The sequence below is a fragment of the Myxocyprinus asiaticus genome, chromosome 37 (assembly GCF_019703515.2).
Source record: "Myxocyprinus asiaticus isolate MX2 ecotype Aquarium Trade chromosome 37, UBuf_Myxa_2, whole genome shotgun sequence".
Taxonomy (NCBI): Eukaryota; Metazoa; Chordata; class Actinopteri; order Cypriniformes; family Catostomidae; genus Myxocyprinus; species Myxocyprinus asiaticus.
Genome location: NC_059380.1, coordinates 8,298,295 through 8,319,181, shown reverse-complemented (window position 1 = coordinate 8,319,181; position 20,887 = coordinate 8,298,295). Strand labels below are relative to the sequence as shown.

At 38.4% G+C, this 20,887-nt stretch overlaps 1 protein-coding gene across 2 annotated transcripts; it reads left to right on the top strand.

The window, feature by feature from the left end:
* The first annotated feature begins 1,132 nt into the window (after positions 1–1,132).
* LOC127428208 (importin-9-like) lies at positions 1,133–20,031 on the top strand. 2 transcript variants are annotated; one of them, XM_051676398.1, is made up of 24 exons: positions 1,133–1,530; positions 5,549–5,610; positions 5,700–5,786; positions 5,896–6,097; positions 6,197–6,285; positions 6,439–6,525; positions 7,403–7,522; positions 7,631–7,731; positions 7,867–7,925; positions 8,290–8,441; positions 8,532–8,630; positions 8,722–8,828; positions 11,321–11,460; positions 11,614–11,773; positions 11,956–12,182; positions 12,639–12,787; positions 12,879–13,007; positions 13,354–13,629; positions 15,135–15,301; positions 15,394–15,527; positions 15,621–15,740; positions 18,695–18,811; positions 19,036–19,112; positions 19,212–20,031. In XM_051676398.1, the coding sequence occupies exons 1-24, from the start codon at positions 1,365–1,367 to the stop codon at positions 19,320–19,322; spliced, it is 3,138 nt and encodes a 1,045-aa protein (XP_051532358.1). In that variant the 5' UTR covers positions 1,133–1,364; the 3' UTR covers positions 19,323–20,031. The 2 variants fall into 2 exon arrangements, with proteins under 2 accessions (XP_051532358.1, XP_051532356.1); XM_051676396.1 differs by having other exon boundaries at positions 11,611–11,773.
* The last annotated feature ends 856 nt before the right edge of the window (positions 20,032–20,887 follow it).

Genomic DNA, 20,887 nt, shown 5'->3' with positions numbered 1-20,887 from the left:
CCTTTGACAGAATTTTCATTTCTTGGTGAATTATTCTTTAATGTTCGTTAAATATGCATGGCCGTATGCCAACAGTCTCAATGTGTGGAATAAATTACTCCAAGTATGCAATGTGACTGTTTAACTTCCATTCCTGTGGACGGAGCCATTATGGTCATGAAAGCGCCAACAACAACAGGGAAAGAAACATTTCATCGGTGCTGATCATTGGGCGGAAAATGCTGTCGGCTAATAACTGTCGCCTATGAGAAACAATTTGGCCGTCCTCTAGGCGGCGTTCACCGGCCAGACAAGCCGAATCCTACATTGGGCCGGATTCAAATTTGGAGATGTTCATTGTTTTACTGGGAACACCTGTACACGAAGAAATATGCCTTTTTAATTCTAATCATTCCAAAGACTGGTACATGAGATTCACTTGCAATCTCAAGAATAAAACGCCTTATCCTGTAATCCCGAACGATTCTGATTGGTCCATGGCTGTCAGCGCTGAGAAAAGTAACGTCAATCGCGTGACAACACTCTCGTAAAGGTTCGTTTCAGCAGCGGCCTTGCGCTGAGCGCGTTTATTAGGCATTACACCAACATTACATAAGCGTAAAGTTCATAATACAGTTAAACAAAATATGTAGTAATCAGCTCTTTCCGGCCGTTGACACACGAATGTACGCGTCATTGTAACTGATCAATCAGAAAAATCGTCCGCGACTGCGTTTCCCAAAGAATCACAAGGCCTACGGCGTATTGGGAAACGCAGACCTGGACGTTGCTGCAAAACCAGAGTTCCTTTCAAGGCAAGTCAGTCCACTCGGCGGCCATTTGTGGAACGCTCCCCGGCAGCTATGGATACAAGCGGCATAAAAGTACAGCTCCAAACTACTTAAGCGGGGAAAGATCGAATTCTCCAAAACGGTTGGGCAAGATTACGATCAAAGAAAGTATTTCAAATGAGCAGTAACATCGACAACAATGGTATCATAAATTGAGCTCCTTCAGTAAGACCACCCTTTAAAAAAAATATTTTTATTTTTTGCAGGCTGATGCAGCTAATGCGCATGCGCATTCTCGAGTTGACTGACAGGCGATGTCTATATCTAAAAGGTAATTGGCTCTTTTACCTGGGAGGCGGGACTTTTCGTCTACATCCGTTGGGCGTTCCAATTTCTCCCATTTATTTTAATACCAGTGGTCTGTATTTGCTAAACTCTCTCTGGCAGAACAGTTTGTTTCATGCTAACTGTTATTCTACTGCTCTTTATTTCTATGGTTCATAGTCCCGTCCTAAACGCGCATTGGCGCGCTCTGCATCCTTCCGTCGGGTCCCCGGTCATCACTCCGTTAGCCTAGGTAAGACTGGCGAAAATATGGCGGGTATGGGCGCCTCGGGTCCCGGACCGGTTTCGACTCTCGACCAGGTGGATAAAGGACTGAAGGAGACGCTAATAGACGCGTTGAACGCCATCCTGTCACCGGTGCAAGAAGTGCGCGCTGCGGCGGAGGAGCGCATTAAAGTGCTGGAAGTGACGGAGGGTAAGAACTGACGTTAGCTGCTTCCACATTCCACAACATGAATGGTACCATGTGAATTGCAGATTTTATACATAGGCCTTCCTTGATAAATTCATTGCAAATGTACGTTTGCCGAGTTTATGATGCTTGTTGACCGGGATTATCATTCCAGTACTTGAAACGACGCTGAATATATGAACATATTGGCAATCCATGTGCAACCAAATCTAGCACGTTCCCACGTTTGTAGAGTTCAAGTAAAAAAGGCAACAAATGGGAAAGTCACGTTGTTATGAAGGGATCATAAGTGAGCAGTTCACTCCCTGGTCTTGCTTATCAATATTTAGGTCATTCGTTCAACTCTGTGACTGCGGTGTCGAAACTTTTGAAAACATACTTTATACGTGTCTTTTTGTTTAATCATTAAAGGGATTCATATTATAGGTTTTAGTAGTTATACTGGTGAAATTAAATGACTTGAATCCTGTTAAGTGGTCTGGGTCAGTGTGGACATTTAGTGTGTAATATTAGCCACTACGTGGTCTGTGAATGAAATCTTGCTAACATAATTGTGAATTTATGCTGATTATTTTTATCTTTGTAAACATAAATGTATTGAAAATGTAAAATTATATTAACTTTGCCTATATCTTTTCCCATTACAGAATGGACTGTTATGCCTGTCCACACATATGGCTAACATCACAAAATAAAGGAAAACGTAAATAAAATAGAAAAGTTGCACACTTAAATATCCAACATGACTTTGCTGAATGGTTGATGTCACCTCCAGTGTGTGATGTCATCTCAGTGTTATTTTTTAATTATATTTATCCCCTTTTCTCCCAAATTTGTAATGCCCAATTCCCACTACTTAGTTGGTCCTCGTGGTGGCGCGGTTACTCACCTCAATCCGGGTGGCGGAGGTCAAGTCTCGGTTGCCTCCACTTCTGAGACCGTCAATCCGCGCATCTGATCACGTGGCTCGTTGTGCATGACACTGCGGAGACTCGCAGCATGTGGAGGCTCATGATCTCCGTGATCCACGCACAATTTACCACGTGCCCCATTGAGAGCGAGAACTACTAATCGCGGCCATGAGGAGGTTACCTCATGTGACCCTACCCGGGCCTATTTGGTTGCTTGGTTGCGATTCCAGGGGTGGTAGGCAGCGTCAATACTTGCTGAGCTACCCAGGCCCCCACACTCTCAGTGTTAACATTTAGACATTTACATCTTAGTGAGAGAATGTAAAACTAAACATTTAATTTTATAGGGAAAAAAATCCTACGGTAGAGTTGGTCACTTTAGGACTGATTTCCTTTAGTGTGCATTTTAAGGGACTTATCACAGTTCCATAATGTTTTCGGCATCCTCTTTGTTCGGCTCAGCTGTATCAGTTTCTAGACTTAAAGGTGCACTCTGTAACTTTTGTCGTTGTGTCATCTTGCTCTTACACTGACACCTAGTGGCTTGGATGCAGCATCATTTAAAATCAATAGTTTTCATATGCCATTTAGTATTCACAGTCAGCCATGATTACTATAATCAATGAGTGAAAGTCAAATATCAGGGCAGTTACTGAGATTAAGCGAGTAGTATTCGGCTGGTCATGTGACTCTAACATGGCAGCCCTCATGTGCGGACCTCTCCATGTAGAATAAAACCGCTTTTATAAGGTTACTGATATTACTGGAGTCTTCATTTTAATGTGAGTGGTCATGATTTCCTACATATATTGCAAAATTACAATTCATGTCTTTGGGAGTTAAACTTTTTTAATCAGGAAAAAAAATTACCGAGTGCACCTTTAAAGTAATTCAGTGATTGTGAGTAGGGATGTGCATGAGTAATTGATTAATCAAGTACTTGTTCAGCTTTTAATATTCGACTAGTAAAACCACTACTCGAGTATTGCAATTTGATTTTCCTTTGTTCCTTTTCTTGCCGTGGTCAACAATATAACTGCTTCTCTCACCTAAATCTTGCCGTTACAACTCAATGCATTGGTTGCCGCTGTGGAAGCATGACATTGTTAAAGGAATAGTTGTAGTATTGTCAAAAGTACTGGTACTTCAGTACCAAGTCGGTACTAAAATAAAAAAATGTCATGATACCAGTGTTTCTGCAGTACCGGTAGTAACTTGCACCGACTTAATATGATACCCGCACGCTGACTGACTGACACACGACTGCTTTCAAACGCTTATTTGAGTGTGTTTTCTGTTACTCCTTTTGCACTGAAATGCACAATTAATCATTTTAAAATTGTGATATGTCATAGTGTGATTATTAAACTGTAAAAGGCTGCAGGCTTGGTCTGTATGAGCTGCATGCTTTAAATAAATGTGAAGCAGATGCTTCTCTCACCTAACACTGGAAACACAGACATAAGAATCTTTCGCTTTGTATGAGAGATGACAGAGTAAAGCACTAATCCACTGTGAAGCGCACAGCACATGTAGACTATATATTTATGTAATTAAAACACAGCATTTGCGCTTTAACGATCACACTGGGCCATGTAGCGTACTGCTTATCCGGAGAAATGAAGCTTCCGCCAAAATCAAACGTCAAAATTAAAGCTATATAAAATAAAAGCTAGGTGCCTGTAATTGAAGAAATTGCAACAGAAACATATTACATCTGTGTAGTAAAATGTAATATTCACTGTAGTAATATTAAGAATAATAATGAATAATGAATAATATAAATTAAGCAAGAGATATATTTGTTAATTTTTTATTTTTTTTAAACACTTTTTTACTTGTTAAAAGTTTTAGGAAGAAACCATTTTATGAAATTCATTTTCAACTTTAAAACAAGGAATTCTGGATAAATAATAAAAAATTAAAAAAAAATGGAAAAAAGGAATTTGTGAAAAAAATAAAATGGGGCCCTGCCTAAAAACACAATGGAAACACATCTTTTAAATTAATATTTATATTAAAATGTAACTTTAAATAGGCTAAAGGAGTGTGTTCAGGAGCACATTACAAAATTAGCATATTTTTTGCTGTGGTATTGAAATTGGTATTGAGAACTGTGAAATTTCACTGATATTGGTACCAACTAAGTAGTTCTCCCAAAATGGAAATTCTGTAATTATTGTATCACTTTGGAAGACTTGAAATGTCTTTGTGTCTTTATGTGCAAATGTAATGTTTTTTATTAATTTATTTCATTTTTGAATCTAGATGTTGTTTGTGCATAGTGTTAATTTTTTTTATTGGGAAAAAACAGATTCATAGGTTTAACTTAAATTTGATTTGTAAGTTGATTCAAGTCGATTACTCGCTTTTTTTTAAATGTTAGAGTACTTGACTACAAAATTAGAGAGTGTTAGTCAGTAGTGTTGACCCCAGTTTTCCTCATGTTGAGTGTACAGTTTAACCCTGCAGAAGTGGACTCTCTCGACGTACTGCTGTGTGTGCTGGGTGTCAGCAGTAACATTGTCTCTTGACCGCCAGCCTCTCATTGAGCTAAATCCATGGATGAAGAAAGATGGCACTGCTGTATTGTGCTTTAAGCATACATTAGAAATGCATTTTTGACTGTACTTTACTAACTTTATTAGTAATGCATTCTGGGGCCCATGTCTTGTACTTGTAAATAAATTGGGCCTCATTCATGAAACTTTCGTAAATATAGGAGTAAATTCTGAGTAATTTGCAGGTAAAATGGATCTTCACATAAACTTTCTTCCAAATTCACAAATGCTTTGTACCCCCCAGATTTGTTAGTTAAATGTATGTTAGTGAATTCCAAACATTCGTAAATTCATTCACAATTATCATAATCCACGCCCATGAAAACGCACAAGAAAATGCAAACTGGGATATGCATAACAGTAATGAAATGGTTTTAAAATGAAGTGCATTCAAATAACAATATTTTGATTTAGCAAACACACCTTGGTCATTCTGCTTGTTTCATGAGGCCCATTATGTTTATATGTATAAAGATGACTTTATGGATTTGATCTGCAAGGGTTTTAATCGGCCCCAAATGACCTAATATTTTAATAAATGTTTTGTAGAATTTGGAGTTCACCTTGTGGAGCTTACTGTTGATCCACATGGAGCACTTGCTATACGCCAAGTAAGAGCTGACATCTCTAGATATTTTCCACATAAACAGAAAAACTGTTTGCCAAAGACTAATTATCTAGTTATTTCTTGCTTTTATAGCTGGCCTCTGTCATTCTGAAGCAGTATGTGGAGACCCACTGGTGTGCCCAATCTGAAAAATACAGGCCCCCAGAGACTACTGATTGGGTAAAGTATTTATTTACCCAACATTTACGCCTGTAGATGAGAGCACTGAGCATGTAACGTTATGTTCATTTGTATTTGACGCTTGTTTCCTGGGTCTCTTTCTGTTCAGGCCAAAGCTGCGATTCGTGAGCTTCTGCCAAGTGGCCTGCGGGAGGCCATTAGTAAGGTGCGCTCTAGCGTGGCCTATGCCTTGTCTGCTATAGCACACTGGGACTGGCCTGAGGCTTGGCCTGGGCTTTTCAAGCTCCTCATGGACATGCTGGCCAGTGGGGATGTCAGTGCTGTACATGGCGCTATGAGGGTCCTTACAGGTAATGATGGAATCATCCACACTTATTGCTTACAGTCACAACAAGTGGCCACGTTCCTGTACTGTTATGAAGCAATACATGTGACTTTGTGTACCATAGAGTTTACCCGAGAGGTGACTGATGTACAGATGCCAGATGTTGCACCTGTCATTTTGCCTCAAATGTACAAGATTTTTACCATGGCAGAGGTACTTCATTCTGTTTGGTTTTGACCATGATACACAACTAATCTTACTGCGAGTTTTTTGCTTGAAAGAGTTATATGTTCTGGAATTCTTGGATGAAAAAGTATTGACAAAAAGCACTGTTGTTTTTTTTTTTTTTATCAATTGCCGTTCCAGGTTTATAGCATTCGCACCCGATCCAGAGCAATTGAGATCTTTACCACTTGTGCCAATCTCATCTGTGCTATTGATGAAGTAGCAAAGGTAAGGTTTCAGCGAATTACCTTCATTCAAAAAAGTAATGCAATTAATTATGTCCCCGGACTGTAATAAGGAATATTCCTCGGAGCAATTCAAGCTTGAAGTACCACCTGTTTTCAGCAGGGGGCAGTAAGTGAAACTCCAGTTGTATAGGCACCTGCACAGACAACAAACCACACTCAGGCTTGCTTGACACTAGCGACAGCACAACATGAGGATGGATGCATTTCTGCGTTCAAACACAGCTGGATAGAGTGCAATTCCGAATGCAGGGATCCCGAGACGTGTTAAGTTTCAAACTACATTTAATTTGACAGTGACCTAAAAACGCTGTTTATGACATGACGCAGTCAAAGCAAGACCAAAAGTGTCCACCTGAAAAATGTGGACATTGACGCATCTTTAGAAAGCCCTTATAATAGATCTCTTTAACAAATTTAACTGCAGAATAGATTGCTGTGGACTGTAGGCCAATGAGAGGCTCATGTTCAATAATATGTGAATAAACAGTATATTGCCTACTAAAGCCACTTTTTGTATTGTCTTATCAATGCTTTAAACATTTGCCACAAAAATGTAATGCATTTTAATGATCTCAGTGGTTATATTTGTAATATATGCAGTATATTTGTTATTCATAATGATTTAAATGTAACAATTTATAATTATTCAATCATATATTGAGTTATTGTTACTTGAGGACCTTTCTCAGCAAAATTGTATATATGTGATTTAATGCGTTTAGTTCAATCAATTAATCGGCATATGTCATTAATTCAATTAAAATTTGTAATCGATTGACAGCCCTATTCATAAAAAGAGTAAAGTTATTAGTGGAATAGTGCTCAAATATCAAAACTGACACGTTGTTTGATTTTAGGGTGCTGCCAACACTCTGATCTTCCCAGTTGTGCAACAGTTCACCGAGGCCTTCATACAGGCCCTGCAGATTCCAGATGGACCCACTTCGGATAGTGGCCTGAAGATGGAAGTGCTCAAGGTGACATCCTGTTCCATTCCATCCATCAATCCATCCATTTTTATTTTTATTTTTTTCTTATTATGCAAATAAGTAATTGTTTGGTATTGTATTTGTATCTCTTAATAGGCAGTGACGGCTCTGGTGAAGAACTTCCCCAAACCCATGGTGACCTCTATGCAACAGATTCTGCCTATTGTTTGGAATACTTTGACCGAGAGCGCATCTTTATATCCATTCATGGGCAACCTTCTCTATTTGTTTAATACTCTAGTGCTATCGTCATTTATATTTGATCAGTGACTGAGGACTTTGAAGTCGCAATTATAAAATTAGTCAAAATTTATCCTTAACTAAGCATGTACTTATGTGAGAACTGAAGTCAACTACACAGAAGAAGTAGATGATCCAGTTGACTCTGATGGTATATGACTTCTTTATTTTTATTTGGTTTTGTGCAACTCACTATGATCATCATTAGGATTCCATACAAGTTGCAAATAAAACACTTGCGAAAAATCGGAATATCGCCAAAAAAAAAAACGAATTGAAGACAGTGTTTCCATACCATTTATCACATTACTTTTTTGATGCATATCACACCTCAAGCGAGTGAAAAACTTGTTTGTGTTTTAAAATTTTATTTGCATTTTGGTGTTTCTATCATATATTTAAGCAATATCCCCAAATTTACACAAAAATAAGTGGATGCCAACCCAGCTATCAATATTTTTTCTACTTTATTGAGCACTGAGCTTTGTTAACCATTGTTCTTTTCTCATATACAGGTGAGGTTCTTGGCTTTGAGAACCTGGTGTTCAGCATCTTTGAGTTTGTCCACACACTGCTGGAAAACAAGAAGTTCAAGAGCACGGTGAAGAAAGCTCTACCAGAGCTTATTTATTATATCATCCTTTACATGCAGATCACAGAGGATCAGGTTTGTGGGTGGCCGTGGGTTTATGACTCTCATCCTATTGTTCTTTTATGCCTTTTTCTCATCATCTCCTTGTCATCTTTCTATTCACAGATCAAAGTATGGACAGCCAATCCTCAGCAGTTTGTTGAGGATGAGGATGATGATACTTTCTCTTATTCGGTTCGGATATCAGCACAGGATCTGCTACTGGTGGGAACACAGAGCGTTTCTTTGCAGGTGTTTGAATTTTTTTCCTGACTTTTGCCCTCCTATTTCTCAAATACATTCTCTCATCCATCAGGCTGTTGCCGCAGAGTTTCAGAACGAAAGCGCTGCGGCTTTAGCAGCGGCCGCAACACGGCACCTCCAGGAGGCAGAGCAAGCTAAGAACACAGGCAGCGAACACTGGTAATTGGAGTCTATCACAACAAGCTCCATTAGAGGACAATACAGGTGCATCTCAATAAATTAGAATGTCGTGGAAAAGTTCATTTATTTCAGTAATTCAACTCAAATTGTGAAACTCGTGTATTAAATAAATTCAGTGCACACAGACTGAAGTAGTTTAAGTCTTTGGTTCTTTTAATTGTGATGATTTTGGCTCACATTTAACAAAAACCCACCAATTCACTATCTCAACAAATTAGAATACATCATAGAATACAACATTTTTAGTGAATTGTTGGCCTTCTGGAAAGTATGTTCATTTACTGTATATGTACTCAATACTTGGTAGGGGCTCCTTTTGCTTTAATTACTGCCTCAATTCGGCGTGGCATGGAGGTGATCAGTTTGTGGCACTGCTGAGGTGGTATGGAAGCCCAGGTTTCTTTGACAGTGGCCTTCAGCTCATCTGCATTTTTTGGTCTCTTGTTTCTCATTTTCCTCTTGACAATACCCCATAGATTCTCTATGGGGTTCAGGTCTGGTGAGTTTGCTGGCCAGTCAAGCACACCAACACCATGGTCATTTAACCAACTTTTGGTGCTTTTGGCAGTGTGGGCAGGTGCCAAATCCTGCTGGAAAATGAAATCAGCATCTTTAAAAAGCTGGTCAGCAGAAGGAAGCATGAAGTGCTCCAAAATTTCTTGGTAAACTGGTGCAGTGACTTTGGTTTTCAAAAAACACAATGGACCAACACCAGCAGATGACATTGCACCCCAAATCATCACAGACTGTGGAAACTTAACACTGGACTTCAAGCAACTTGGGCTATGAGCTTCTCCACCCTTCCTCCAGACTCTAGGACCTTGGTTTCCAAATGAAATACAAAACTTGCTCTCATCTGTAAAGAGGACTTTGGACCATTGGGCAACAGTCCAGTTCTTCTTCTCCTTAGCCCAGGTAAGACGCCTCTGACGTTGTCTGTGGTTCAGGAGTGGCTTAACAAGAGGAATATGACAACTGTAGCCAAATTCCTTGACATGTCTGTGTGTGGTGGCTCTTGATGCCTTGACCCCAGCCTCAGTCCATTCCTTGTGAAGTTCACCCAAATTCTTGAATCGATTTTGCTTGACAATTCTCATAAGGCTGCGGTTCTCTCGGTTCGTTGTGCATCCTTTTCTTCCACACTTTTTCCTTCCACTCAACTTTCTGTTAACATGCTTGGATACAGCACTCTGTGAACAGCCAGCTTCTTTGGCAATGAATGTTTGTGGCTTACCCTCCTTGTGAAGGGTGTCAATGATTGTCTTCTGGACAACTGTCAGATCAGCAGTCTTCCCCATGATTGTGTAGCCTAGTGAACCAAACTGAGAGACCATTTTGAAGGCTCAGGAAACTTTTGCAGGTGTTTTGAGTTGATTACCTGACTGGCATGTTACCATATTCTAATTTTTTGAGATAGTGAATTGGTGGGTTTTTGTTAAATGTGAGCCAAAATCATCAAAATTGAAAGAACCAAAGACTTAAACTACTTCAGTCTGTGTGCATTGAATTTATTTAATACACAAGTTTCACAGTTTGAGTTGAATTACTGAAATAAATTAACTTTTCCACGACATTCTAATTTATTGAGATGCACCTGTAGGCGTTTTTACTTGAGCTTTTACACATTACACAAATGCAGTATACTTTCGTATTCTTTTGTGTCCCATGACATTTTTTTAAAAGGTACAAATCCTATGTTTTTTGCTGCAAAAACATTATTAATTTTAAATAAATTACTATCTAACATAATTTTTTAACCTAGCATGAGTAGTAGCTAGTTTTAAACGCATCAAATGTATTTAACATGCAACACTGTTACTGCACTAATTTCAGTGTAACATTCCTAAAAATTCTGAGACAGAGGTAATAACTTAATTTGGATTATAAGTATATAATACATATTTACAAATATTGTTGTGTTGACTGCATTCGTCAAGCTCAACCTTGTTAACCAAGGTACTGTAAGAAGAAATGATCAGACAAATACTTTCATTTATGTAAAAGTCTATCAATAACTATAAAACAACATCTGGTCCCAAACTAGTCAGTGCCTACTGACTGTGCTTAATTTAGGCTAAATTTGCAATCCTGTTATTTGTGACCATATTACCCATTGTGGTGTTTTTATTTTAGTTTTTTTAATTTTTTTTAATATAAATTGTATTTAATTTTGTTGTTTAATGTTTATTGCTAGAAAATTACAAAATTGTAGAAATTTTGGTTTTTTGTATTTAGTAAATTTTTGTAACAGGGTTGCAAAAATTGCAACCCCATATAAAATGAATGACAAACAAAATGGCTTGTTAAATATTTAGTTTGACCTCCTGAGCTTGACACTCAAGATTTACAGAAGGTTAGGCACCTCCTTCCATTTGTTGAAGAAAAAAAAGAAGATTTTTCAGGCCCTGTTTTATACCCTTTATGGTGTTTTTTCAGTGTTACTTTACATTGATGTCTCTCCATGAATGCAGGTGGAAGGTTCATGAGGCTTGCATGCTAGCCCTGGGCTCGGTCAAGACCATTATCACTGAGAATGTAAAGAACGGTCGTGTGCAGTTTGATATGCATGGTTTCCTTGCCAATGTCATCCTTGCTGACCTCAACTTGCCAGGTAACCCTATGCTGCACTTTCAGTATTAATTATTCTAATCATTTGGTCTTACACTTGAAAGGTGTAATATAGATGGCCTAGTCTTTTGCAGTAATTTTAAGAAAATTGAGAGTAATGACAGAGATTGATCCACGTGTTATGTCTTCCTAGCAGCCTCGCCATTCCTTTTGGGTCGGGCCTTATGGGCAGCCAGTCGATTCACTGCAGCAATGTCCCCTGAGCTCATTCAGCAGTTCCTGCAGGCCACTGTAAGTGGTCTGCATGAGAGCCAGCCACCCTCTGTTCGCATCTCTGCCGTGAGAGCTATTTGGGGGTACAATTATTTTCTTTCCAGTCCCAATGTAGGTTCTCACATTTTCAGTTGCTTATACTGTAACTATATGTTTGTGTAAAAAGTACTGCCCTGTACATGTTTTTCAGAACATTTACTCATCAAAATCAATTTCTAGTTTAAAAAAATTTAAATGTGACAACAGTCATTAACCTCTTTTACAGGTACTGTGATCAACTTAAGCTGTCTGAGAGTACCCACGTCTTGCAGCCTTTCCTTCCAAGTATCCTGGAAGGGCTGGTGCAGCTTGCGGCTCAGTTCAGCTCTGAAGTTCTCACTTTAGTCATGGAGACCCTCTGTATTGTTTGCACAGTGGATCCAGCTTTTACTACGAGTGCTGAGAACAAGATCTGCCCCCTCACCATTGCCATCTTCCTTAAGTACAGTAATGGTAAGGCAATTTATGTAGTCAACGGCCAGTATCCCTTGCGTTTTACATCTTTCAAGCGATCCTGAAAAAGCTGTAAAAATCAGGGAACTTTAAATTTGGGGTTTCCAGACCTGGAAAAGATAGAAATATCTATAGCAAATGTACATTATTCTAGTTATGCTCTGCTGTAAAAAATTTACCAGCTAGATATTGCTCTCATGTAGATTAAAACTGGCTTGCAAACCATAGTCATGTCCGATTTGGGTGCGAATCATTCTTTTAAATGAATTAGGCAAATCAGTTCAGAAATTAGTCTAAATGATTCATTAGCAGATCGGTCCGAATCAAAATGATTTTTCCAGCAATTCCAACCAACTGGATAGATCATGGAAATTCATTGGTCAAAAAGTGTGGGAACCTTGATTCTACATTAGATTACTTAGAGGTTTATCTCATTTTCTTTTCCATTTCTGTTAGATCCTGTCGTAGCATCATTAGCACAGGACATCTTTAAGGAGCTTGCCCAGATCGAAGCATGCCAAGAACCCATGCAAATGCGCCTCATTCCTACTCTTGTTAGTATTATGCAGGCACCACCTGATAAAATCCCATCTGGCCTTTGTGCTGTAAGTTAAACTGCTCTCAGTTTCTTTCCTTTAATTCTAAATTCTATTTTCTGGGGGTCTGTTTGTAACACATTATTTTTTGTTGTAACAGACATCCATAGATATCCTAACTACAGTTGTTCGTAACACCAAACCCCCGCTGTCTGACATGCTTGTGTGTCAAGCTTTTCCTGCAGTGGCCCAGTGCACCCTACGTACAGACGACAACACCACAATGCAGGTAACCTCAGTCTCCCAAAATACTCTGTCAGAACGTCATTGATAAGATCGAAATGCAGGTGAGGAAGGGTTGTGCAGGTATACCTGTACTACCAGAAATGTATCACGATAGGCTAGGATAGTACGTTAGCTGACAACAATATGCTGCTGTTCAGTGTTGTTTAGTCAGTGTAGTGAAAAGTGGGAAAACTTTTGCATGGCAGAGTTTAATAAATATCGAAGCTCAAATAGGAAAAATCATTTTCTACAAACCTAAATCTGAAGACAATCTGTCAGTTTTTTATTTTATTTAATTTTAATGTATTTCTTTAATGTTATTTAACTTGTATTATCATTGGTTTTCCCAGAATGGTGGCGAATGCTTGAGGGCCTACGTTTCTGTGGCACTGGAGCAGATTGGCCAGTGGCAGGATGATCAAGGCCATAGTGGGCTCTGGTATGTCATGCAGGTTGTGAGTCAACTCCTGGACCCCCGCACATCTGAGTTCACTGCTGCTTTTGTAGGTCGTCTGGTGTCCACTCTCATCGCCCGGGCTGGCACTCAGTTAGCCGACCAGTTGGACCAAATACTGCGTGCCATCCTTAGCAAAATGCAGCAGGCCGAGACCCTCAGTGTGATGCAGGTATGGCGAGTGCTGATTTAGCACAGATACAGAAATGGCACAGACAAACATTGATTTTTATTGCTGAAGGTCGCCAGGATGCTGTACTGATTGCCAGTGGTCATTCCTGCTGCTGGATACCCAAATTTTACAGTGGGCTGCACAACTGGCCATGGCTTTTGACAAAATGATCACAATTTAGATATATTGCGGGTAAAAGTAAAATGTCATTCTTTTTTAACGAAGGAATCAGCTTTTGCTGCTAAAAATTTACATTTTAGAGGGGAAAATGTTTGTATATAAACTGCTACATTGCATAATGCATCATGTTAAGAAAAAGAAATGATTACCAATACATGAATCAGACTCAGAATAGTGACAGTTTGACAATTTTCCGCTTTTTTTTTATCCCTGTATGTGGGCAGAAATGAATCGGCATATCTTATTTGCATAACATCAAGTTGTTGAACAGACCCACATTGCATTGCCAAATCGTCTATTCTCAATGAAAATGAATGACTTGTGGTCACGTTGCCGATGTAAGTCACTGTCATTGAGACCACAGCGTTTTCAGGGCTGTCAATCAATAAAATGTTTTAATTGAATTAAGTACATGATGTGCCGATTAATTAATTGAATTAATCGCATACACTCGCAGAGCACTTTTTTTAGGAACAACTGCACACCTACTTATTCGTGCAATTATCTAATCAGCCAGTCGTGAGGCAGCAGTGCAATGCATAAAATTATTCAGATATGGGTCAGAAGCTTCAGTTAATATTCACATCAACCATTAGAATGGGGAAACAATTTTGATCTCGATTCTCTGTGATTTGGAGCATGGCATGATTGTTGGTGCCAGGTGGGCTGGTTTGAGTATTCCTGTAACTGCTGATCTCCTGGGATTTTCACACACAACCATCTCTAGAGTTGTTGTTTTTTTTTGTGTTTTTTTTTTAGAATTTTCAATTGTTGGTCTATGTACTCATGCGTCAAATGGATGCTTTTGGAGTGTCTCACTTTGGTTGTGTCGTGTTTAACTAGTTTTCAGAGTCTATAGTCGTAAGTGCTGTGTTTCATAAGTGCTACACTGAATGTAGTTTGAAACATTAGAAAACACGTCTTGAGATCTCTGCATTTTGTTGTGCTCCGTCCAGCTGTCTTTAAGCGCAAAAATGCATCTGTTGAAGGCTATGCGGCCTGTTACTCTCGTTGACAAGGCGTGTTGCCTGTACAGCTGGAGTTGACTGCCCCCTACAGCCAAATCATGGTGATACATCAAGAATAAATTAGTCCGATGGAAGAAACATTCCATATTACGGAATTTACATATGGTTCGGGGACACGTTGAAGTGCGTAAACATTTTTTAATGCTTTATTTTTCTTATAATCAATCACACTAAATTAACATGTTAAATCAACAGCCCTAATTTTTTATATTCTTGTATGACAGAAAAGATACTAAGACATCTGAATTTTGCTGCAGCTGGAAACTCAAATGAGGTATCATGTTATCTCTTTTTCAGTCTCTGATCATGGTTTTCGCCCACCTGGTCCATTCCCAATTGGAGCCACTGCTGGAATTCCTTTGCAGTCTCCCAGGTCCCACAGGAAAACCTGCGCTAGAGTTTGTCATGGCTGAGTGGATGAGTCGCCAGCATCTGTTCTATGGCCAGTATGAAGGCAAAGTCAGGTGAGGGTTTCCAATCTTGACAACACTGTGTTTGAAGGAATTGTACAGCTTCCTTTAAAATAACACTATGGATTTGTTTGCTTCACCCACAGTGCTGTTGCCTTGTGTAAACTACTCCAACACGGTCTCAATACAAATGACAAGCGACTCCAAGATATAGTCGTCAAAGGAGATGAAATGTTTAATCCAGACGAGGGCATTTGCACACGTTCCAAATCAGCCAAGGGTAAGCTTGCTTACATTTGAAACCTTAAAATGTCAAATTAATACATTTTTATTGTCTGAGATATATCTGACTGGTCTGTTTCTCTGGCCACAGACCCACAGCGGTGGACCAACATTCCTTTGCTGGTGAAGATCTTTAAACTCATTGTCAATGAACTGTCTTCTGTAGTGGAGGCTAATGCAAATAGAGCAAATCCAGCAGACTGGAGCCAAGGTAGAGCCTAACATGTACTTGCACAACTTACGAGACTGATTAAAGGCAGGTTTATACTTCTGCGTCGAACCTTGCATTTATAGTTCTGCATTGGTGTGTCTGCGTCGTTCCTCAAGTACACAGCCAAGTGCTAGTGTATTGAGGGAAAATGCCTGCATTTCTTAAATAATTGTAAATTTCACAAATAAACAAAAGCAATGTTATGGATTTAAAAATTATTGTAGCATTAAATACTATTCCATCAAATGATGTGAACATGTTAAGATTTGGATATACAGTTTATAATTTATTGTACATGTTGTCTGCCATGCAGAGAGAAAATAAATCAGCCATACTGTATACTGCTGCTATATGCTTGCTCATGAGTTGCTTAAATATATATAAAATTAATTGGCATATTTTGCTCCGTGCTAAAAAAAAAGTAAAATAGTCAAATTAATAAATAAATACTCGCTTGAACAACACAAAACAGGTGTTGTTTTAAAACCTAGAAGCTGGACTTTACAATGCACATGGGTAATATGACAAACTATTAACACATTCTTTTTTTTTTTTTTTATTTGCTTTTAGTTTTTTTATATATATATCTTGTAAAATATGATTTTACTGTACACTATACTGTCAAACATGGTCAAAACATCATACAAATGGAAATATTCTCGAATAGAATACAACAAATATTGTTTCACTCACATACCAAGTATATGTTGATTAGTGGTCGAACATTATGGGTTTTTCAATGGCTGATACCAATATCTAGAAAGCAGGATGGCCGATGTAAATGCCGATACATAATACAATTTAAAGGTGCACTCAGTAACTTTTGTCGTTGTGTCATCTTGGACTTACACTGACACCTAGTGGCTTGGATGCAGTATAATTTAAAATAAATAGTTTTCAGATGCCTTTTGTTGAAATTTAGTATTCACAGTCAGCCATGATTACTTTAATCGAGTGAAAGTGTCAAATATCAGGGCGGTTACTGTGATTAAGCGAGTAGTATTTGGCTGGTCATGTGATTCTGACATGGCAGCCCCCATGTGCGGACCCTCTCCATGTAGAATAAAACCGCTTTTATAAGGTTACTGATATGACTGGAGTCTTCATTTTAATGTGAGTGGTCATGATTTCCTACATATATTGCAAAATTACAATTCATGTCTTTAGGCGTTAAACTTTTTAAATGTGGAAAAAAATTACTGAGTGCACCTTTAAAGAGAGAGTTCACCGAAAAAAGAAAATTCAGTCATTGTTTACTCACCCTTGTGTTGTTTTAACTCCATATGACTTTCTTAACACAAAGGGAGAAATTGTGAAAAAAAGTTTGCTCGGTGATTTCATACAATGGCATTTTATGGTGACCACCTCTTCAAGCTTAAAAAGGACACAAACAGTATGATTCAGAAGTCTAATAAATTATTCCAAGAGACTCATGATTGTTATGAAAGCATACAACAAGGTTTGGTGAGAAACAAACCGAAATCTAATGTATTATTTAGTGAAAGTGTTGGCCGACCATTGCTCTCCTCTGCGCGTTCATGAGACCACACGAGAGCAAGTTCAAGCAGCCCCCGCTCGCGAAATGGGGTTTAAATACTCCGGGGTGATTTGAATACTCTGTTTCAAATAAATGCAGTTGGGTATAGAAATTCATCTATTCTCCAACTACAAACTCATTTAGTATATTTAATAAGTTTGGCTCTCTGATTTGTGTGCAGCTGTGTTGTTTAGTTGTCCGCTACAGCGATAGAAACCTGTTTTTAGATAAACAAAACGAGTTGTTGCTTGAACGCCACATTTCGTGAGCGGGGGCTGCTTGAATTTGCTCTTGTGCAGTTTCATGAATGCGCAGAGGAGAGCAACGGTCGGTTTACAGTTTCACTGAATAATACATTCGATTTCGGTTTGTTTCTCACCAAACCTCATCGTATGCTTTGATAACAATCGTGAGTCTCATGGAATAATTTATTAGACTTCTGAATTATACTTTCGTTTCCTTTTGAAGCTTGAAGAGGTGGTCACCATAAATAAAACATAAAACATGCCATTGTATGAAATCACTGAGCACAATATTTTTTCACAATTTCTCCCTTTGTGTTAAGAATAAGAAAGTCAAATGGGGTTATAACACAGGGGTGAGCGACAGCAAACCAGAAGTTCACAAAAGTTCAAAAGTGACACTAACAATTTTTTGTTTTTTTCTACAATATTTGCCCAAATTTGTTACCTTGAAAACAAGAATTGATCCATTGACAAATCTATTGGTAGATTTTGGAACTGACACAAGGGAAAGTTACTACTTTTTATTGGCCAAGTGTACATGGTTATCAGCCGATTCTGATTATCGTAAAATAGGCAAAAATTGTCCAATTAATCGGCCTGGCCAATATATCGGTCTATCACTAATATTGATACCAAGTATATATTGTAAACCAATGTGTCTTCTTGACACTTTCGTAAAGCATTAGGAGCTTAAAATAGTCTAATCTTAGAGTTTAGAGGGTTTCTTTTTGTTTTTTTTTATCATCCTTGGGGAGTGTCTCTGGTTACAAAGTGCAATCACAAATGTTGAGATCTGCATAGATGCAACACTTAATTACAATTTTGGAGAGGTACACGTCAGACAACGCATTGCCTTTGGCGTAGGTTCGATGCAGAAGTATAAATCGGCCTTTAGCTTCATTAAATGGACATTTTTTTTATTTTGAATTCTGATTGGACACGCCATGTTCGTTGTAAGTGAACAGCTGTGAGCGCACATTTTATATTAATGCACCAGGTTACTACATTGCTTGGCCATCGCAAATTTCTACAGTTAAATACTGTTGTTATCAGCGTTTTATAAAAGCAATAAACCTCTAAAGTCTGTATGTTACAGTGATTTTACCACAGTTAAGGGGTAAAATTCTTTTAAATATTGCTTTCATTTTCCCCAAAAATTGTTTGCTTGGCAGATTCTGGGGGAATGTGGGACGATGTGGCAGAGGATGATGATGATGATGATGATAACGCAGAAGATGAAGGGCTGGCAGGACAGCTTCTCTCAGATCTCATCGCCTCTAACAAATACGGTGAAGTCTTAAATTACTACCTTGCCAAAATCGCTTTGTCCTTGCTAATATCTTTGGTATAGTTGCCAATGCTTGTAATTTAAGGGCGTATTCACACCTGAGATTTCAACCTGGACCCAAGTCCATTTCATAGAGTTTGGTGGTGTGAAAGCTGTTTTCTGAACTCACTTTTTTACAAACAGACTGCAACAATCACTATAATATTTACTGTAATGTCCCCATAGATGATGATTATTATGAGGATGATGATGAAGAAGATCCAGATGCCCTGAAAGATCCCATTTTTCAAATTGATCTTCAGGTAAGCCATTTAACTCGCTCAGTCAATTTCATATGTTTATCTTCAATATAAAGTTGCTTGGGGTTTTACTAGCTTTTCTCTCCCTGTTTTTCTCTGCAGGCTTATCTGACAGATTTCCTAACCCAGTTTGCCCAGCAGCCTTGCTATAGCATGTTTTCAAGCCACTTGAATGAAGTAGAGAGAAGAGCCTTGCAGTCCATTGGAATATGACCAATACTGCTACCCTACATCAGCTCCTTGTCCTTGTTTCATTCTTTACCACACAGTCATCTTCTTTTCGAACTTGAAAATTTGAGTGGCCTTGGAATGCCTTTTGGACGGCGCTCTTGATGCACAACCCAAAAGAGGACTAGTCTGATTAAGGTTTACATGCCTCTCCCTATGTTTTATGAAGGGAAGGAATGGACATTGATTCCCTGGGATGTTCGGAGTGCAGGGTGGGGTGAGGGGCAGCATCATGTTAGCATCCCAAACCGGACTATGTGGGCTCATTTCAATCGGATGTCACAGTTATCAAAACACTACTGTGCTTTGATCAACATCTGGTGTGATGAAGGGGACTGATGAATTATTTTTCGCAAAGGTACTGATAACAGTATAGGAATGGTTTAAACGTATCAACTTGTCCATTTGTACCTTTTTCACTTTACTAAATCTAAATGGTTACAAAATCTTTCTGTAGAGGAAGGGAAAAGACTTCTGACAGATGAAGTTGGAACTGTTGGCGGCCTTATTAAAATGATCCATGTTTTGTCATTGTGGTCTCATGAGCATGGTCTTTACAGCTACACTGTGTGGGTAAGCATGAAGAATCCATTGTTACCATGGTGATTCTACAGTCTGTTAGCAACACTGTCTCCATTGGAGTATAAATAAATTTCAAAATAAAAGGCCTATTAAGGTCTAATTTTTAATTTTATTATCTAGGATCAAGTGTCATTGTAGACATCTGAAAGTTAATATTGATCATTTTGTTTACTGTGAGCATGATATATGAGCTGAATGGTCAGTCTATGATGACTAGATCAGGGGTTTTCTAACTGGAATCTGACCCCCAAAATTGACATTTACTGTTTTACTCAGTGTTCTAAATACTAGGTTTATACATCAAGCATTAGTCTAATATTGGATAGAAAAAAGATGCACCATTAACTTGATACAAATTAAAGGGAAAGTTCACCCAAAAATGAAAATTCTCATAATTTACCCTCATGCCATCCCAGAGGTCTATGACTTACTTTCTTCAGCAGAACACAAATGAAGATTTTTAGGAGAATATCTCAGCTCTGTAGGTCCATACAATGCAAGTGAATGTTGATCAGACCTTTTGTAGCTCCAAAAATCACATAAAGGAAATATAAAAGTAATCCATATGACTCCAGTGTTTAAATCCATATCTTCAGAAGTAGTGTAATAGGTGTGGGTGAGAAACAACAATAAAGTCTTTATTTTCTCTAAATCTTGACTTTAACTTTCAGATGTGAAAGCGAAACTAAACAGGCACCACACGTGACTTTCAGATGAGAAAGAAAACATGGAGATTTAGAGAGAGGGAAAATGACTTAAATATTGTTCTGTTTCTCACCCACACCGATTATATTGCTTGTGAAGATATGGATTTAACCACTGGAGTCATATGGATTATTTCTGTTTACTTTATGTGATTTTTGGAGTCTGATCAACATTCACTTCCATTGTATGGACCTACAGAGCTGAGATATTATTCTAAATATCTTAAATTGTGTTCTGAAGAAGAAAGAAAATCATACACATAT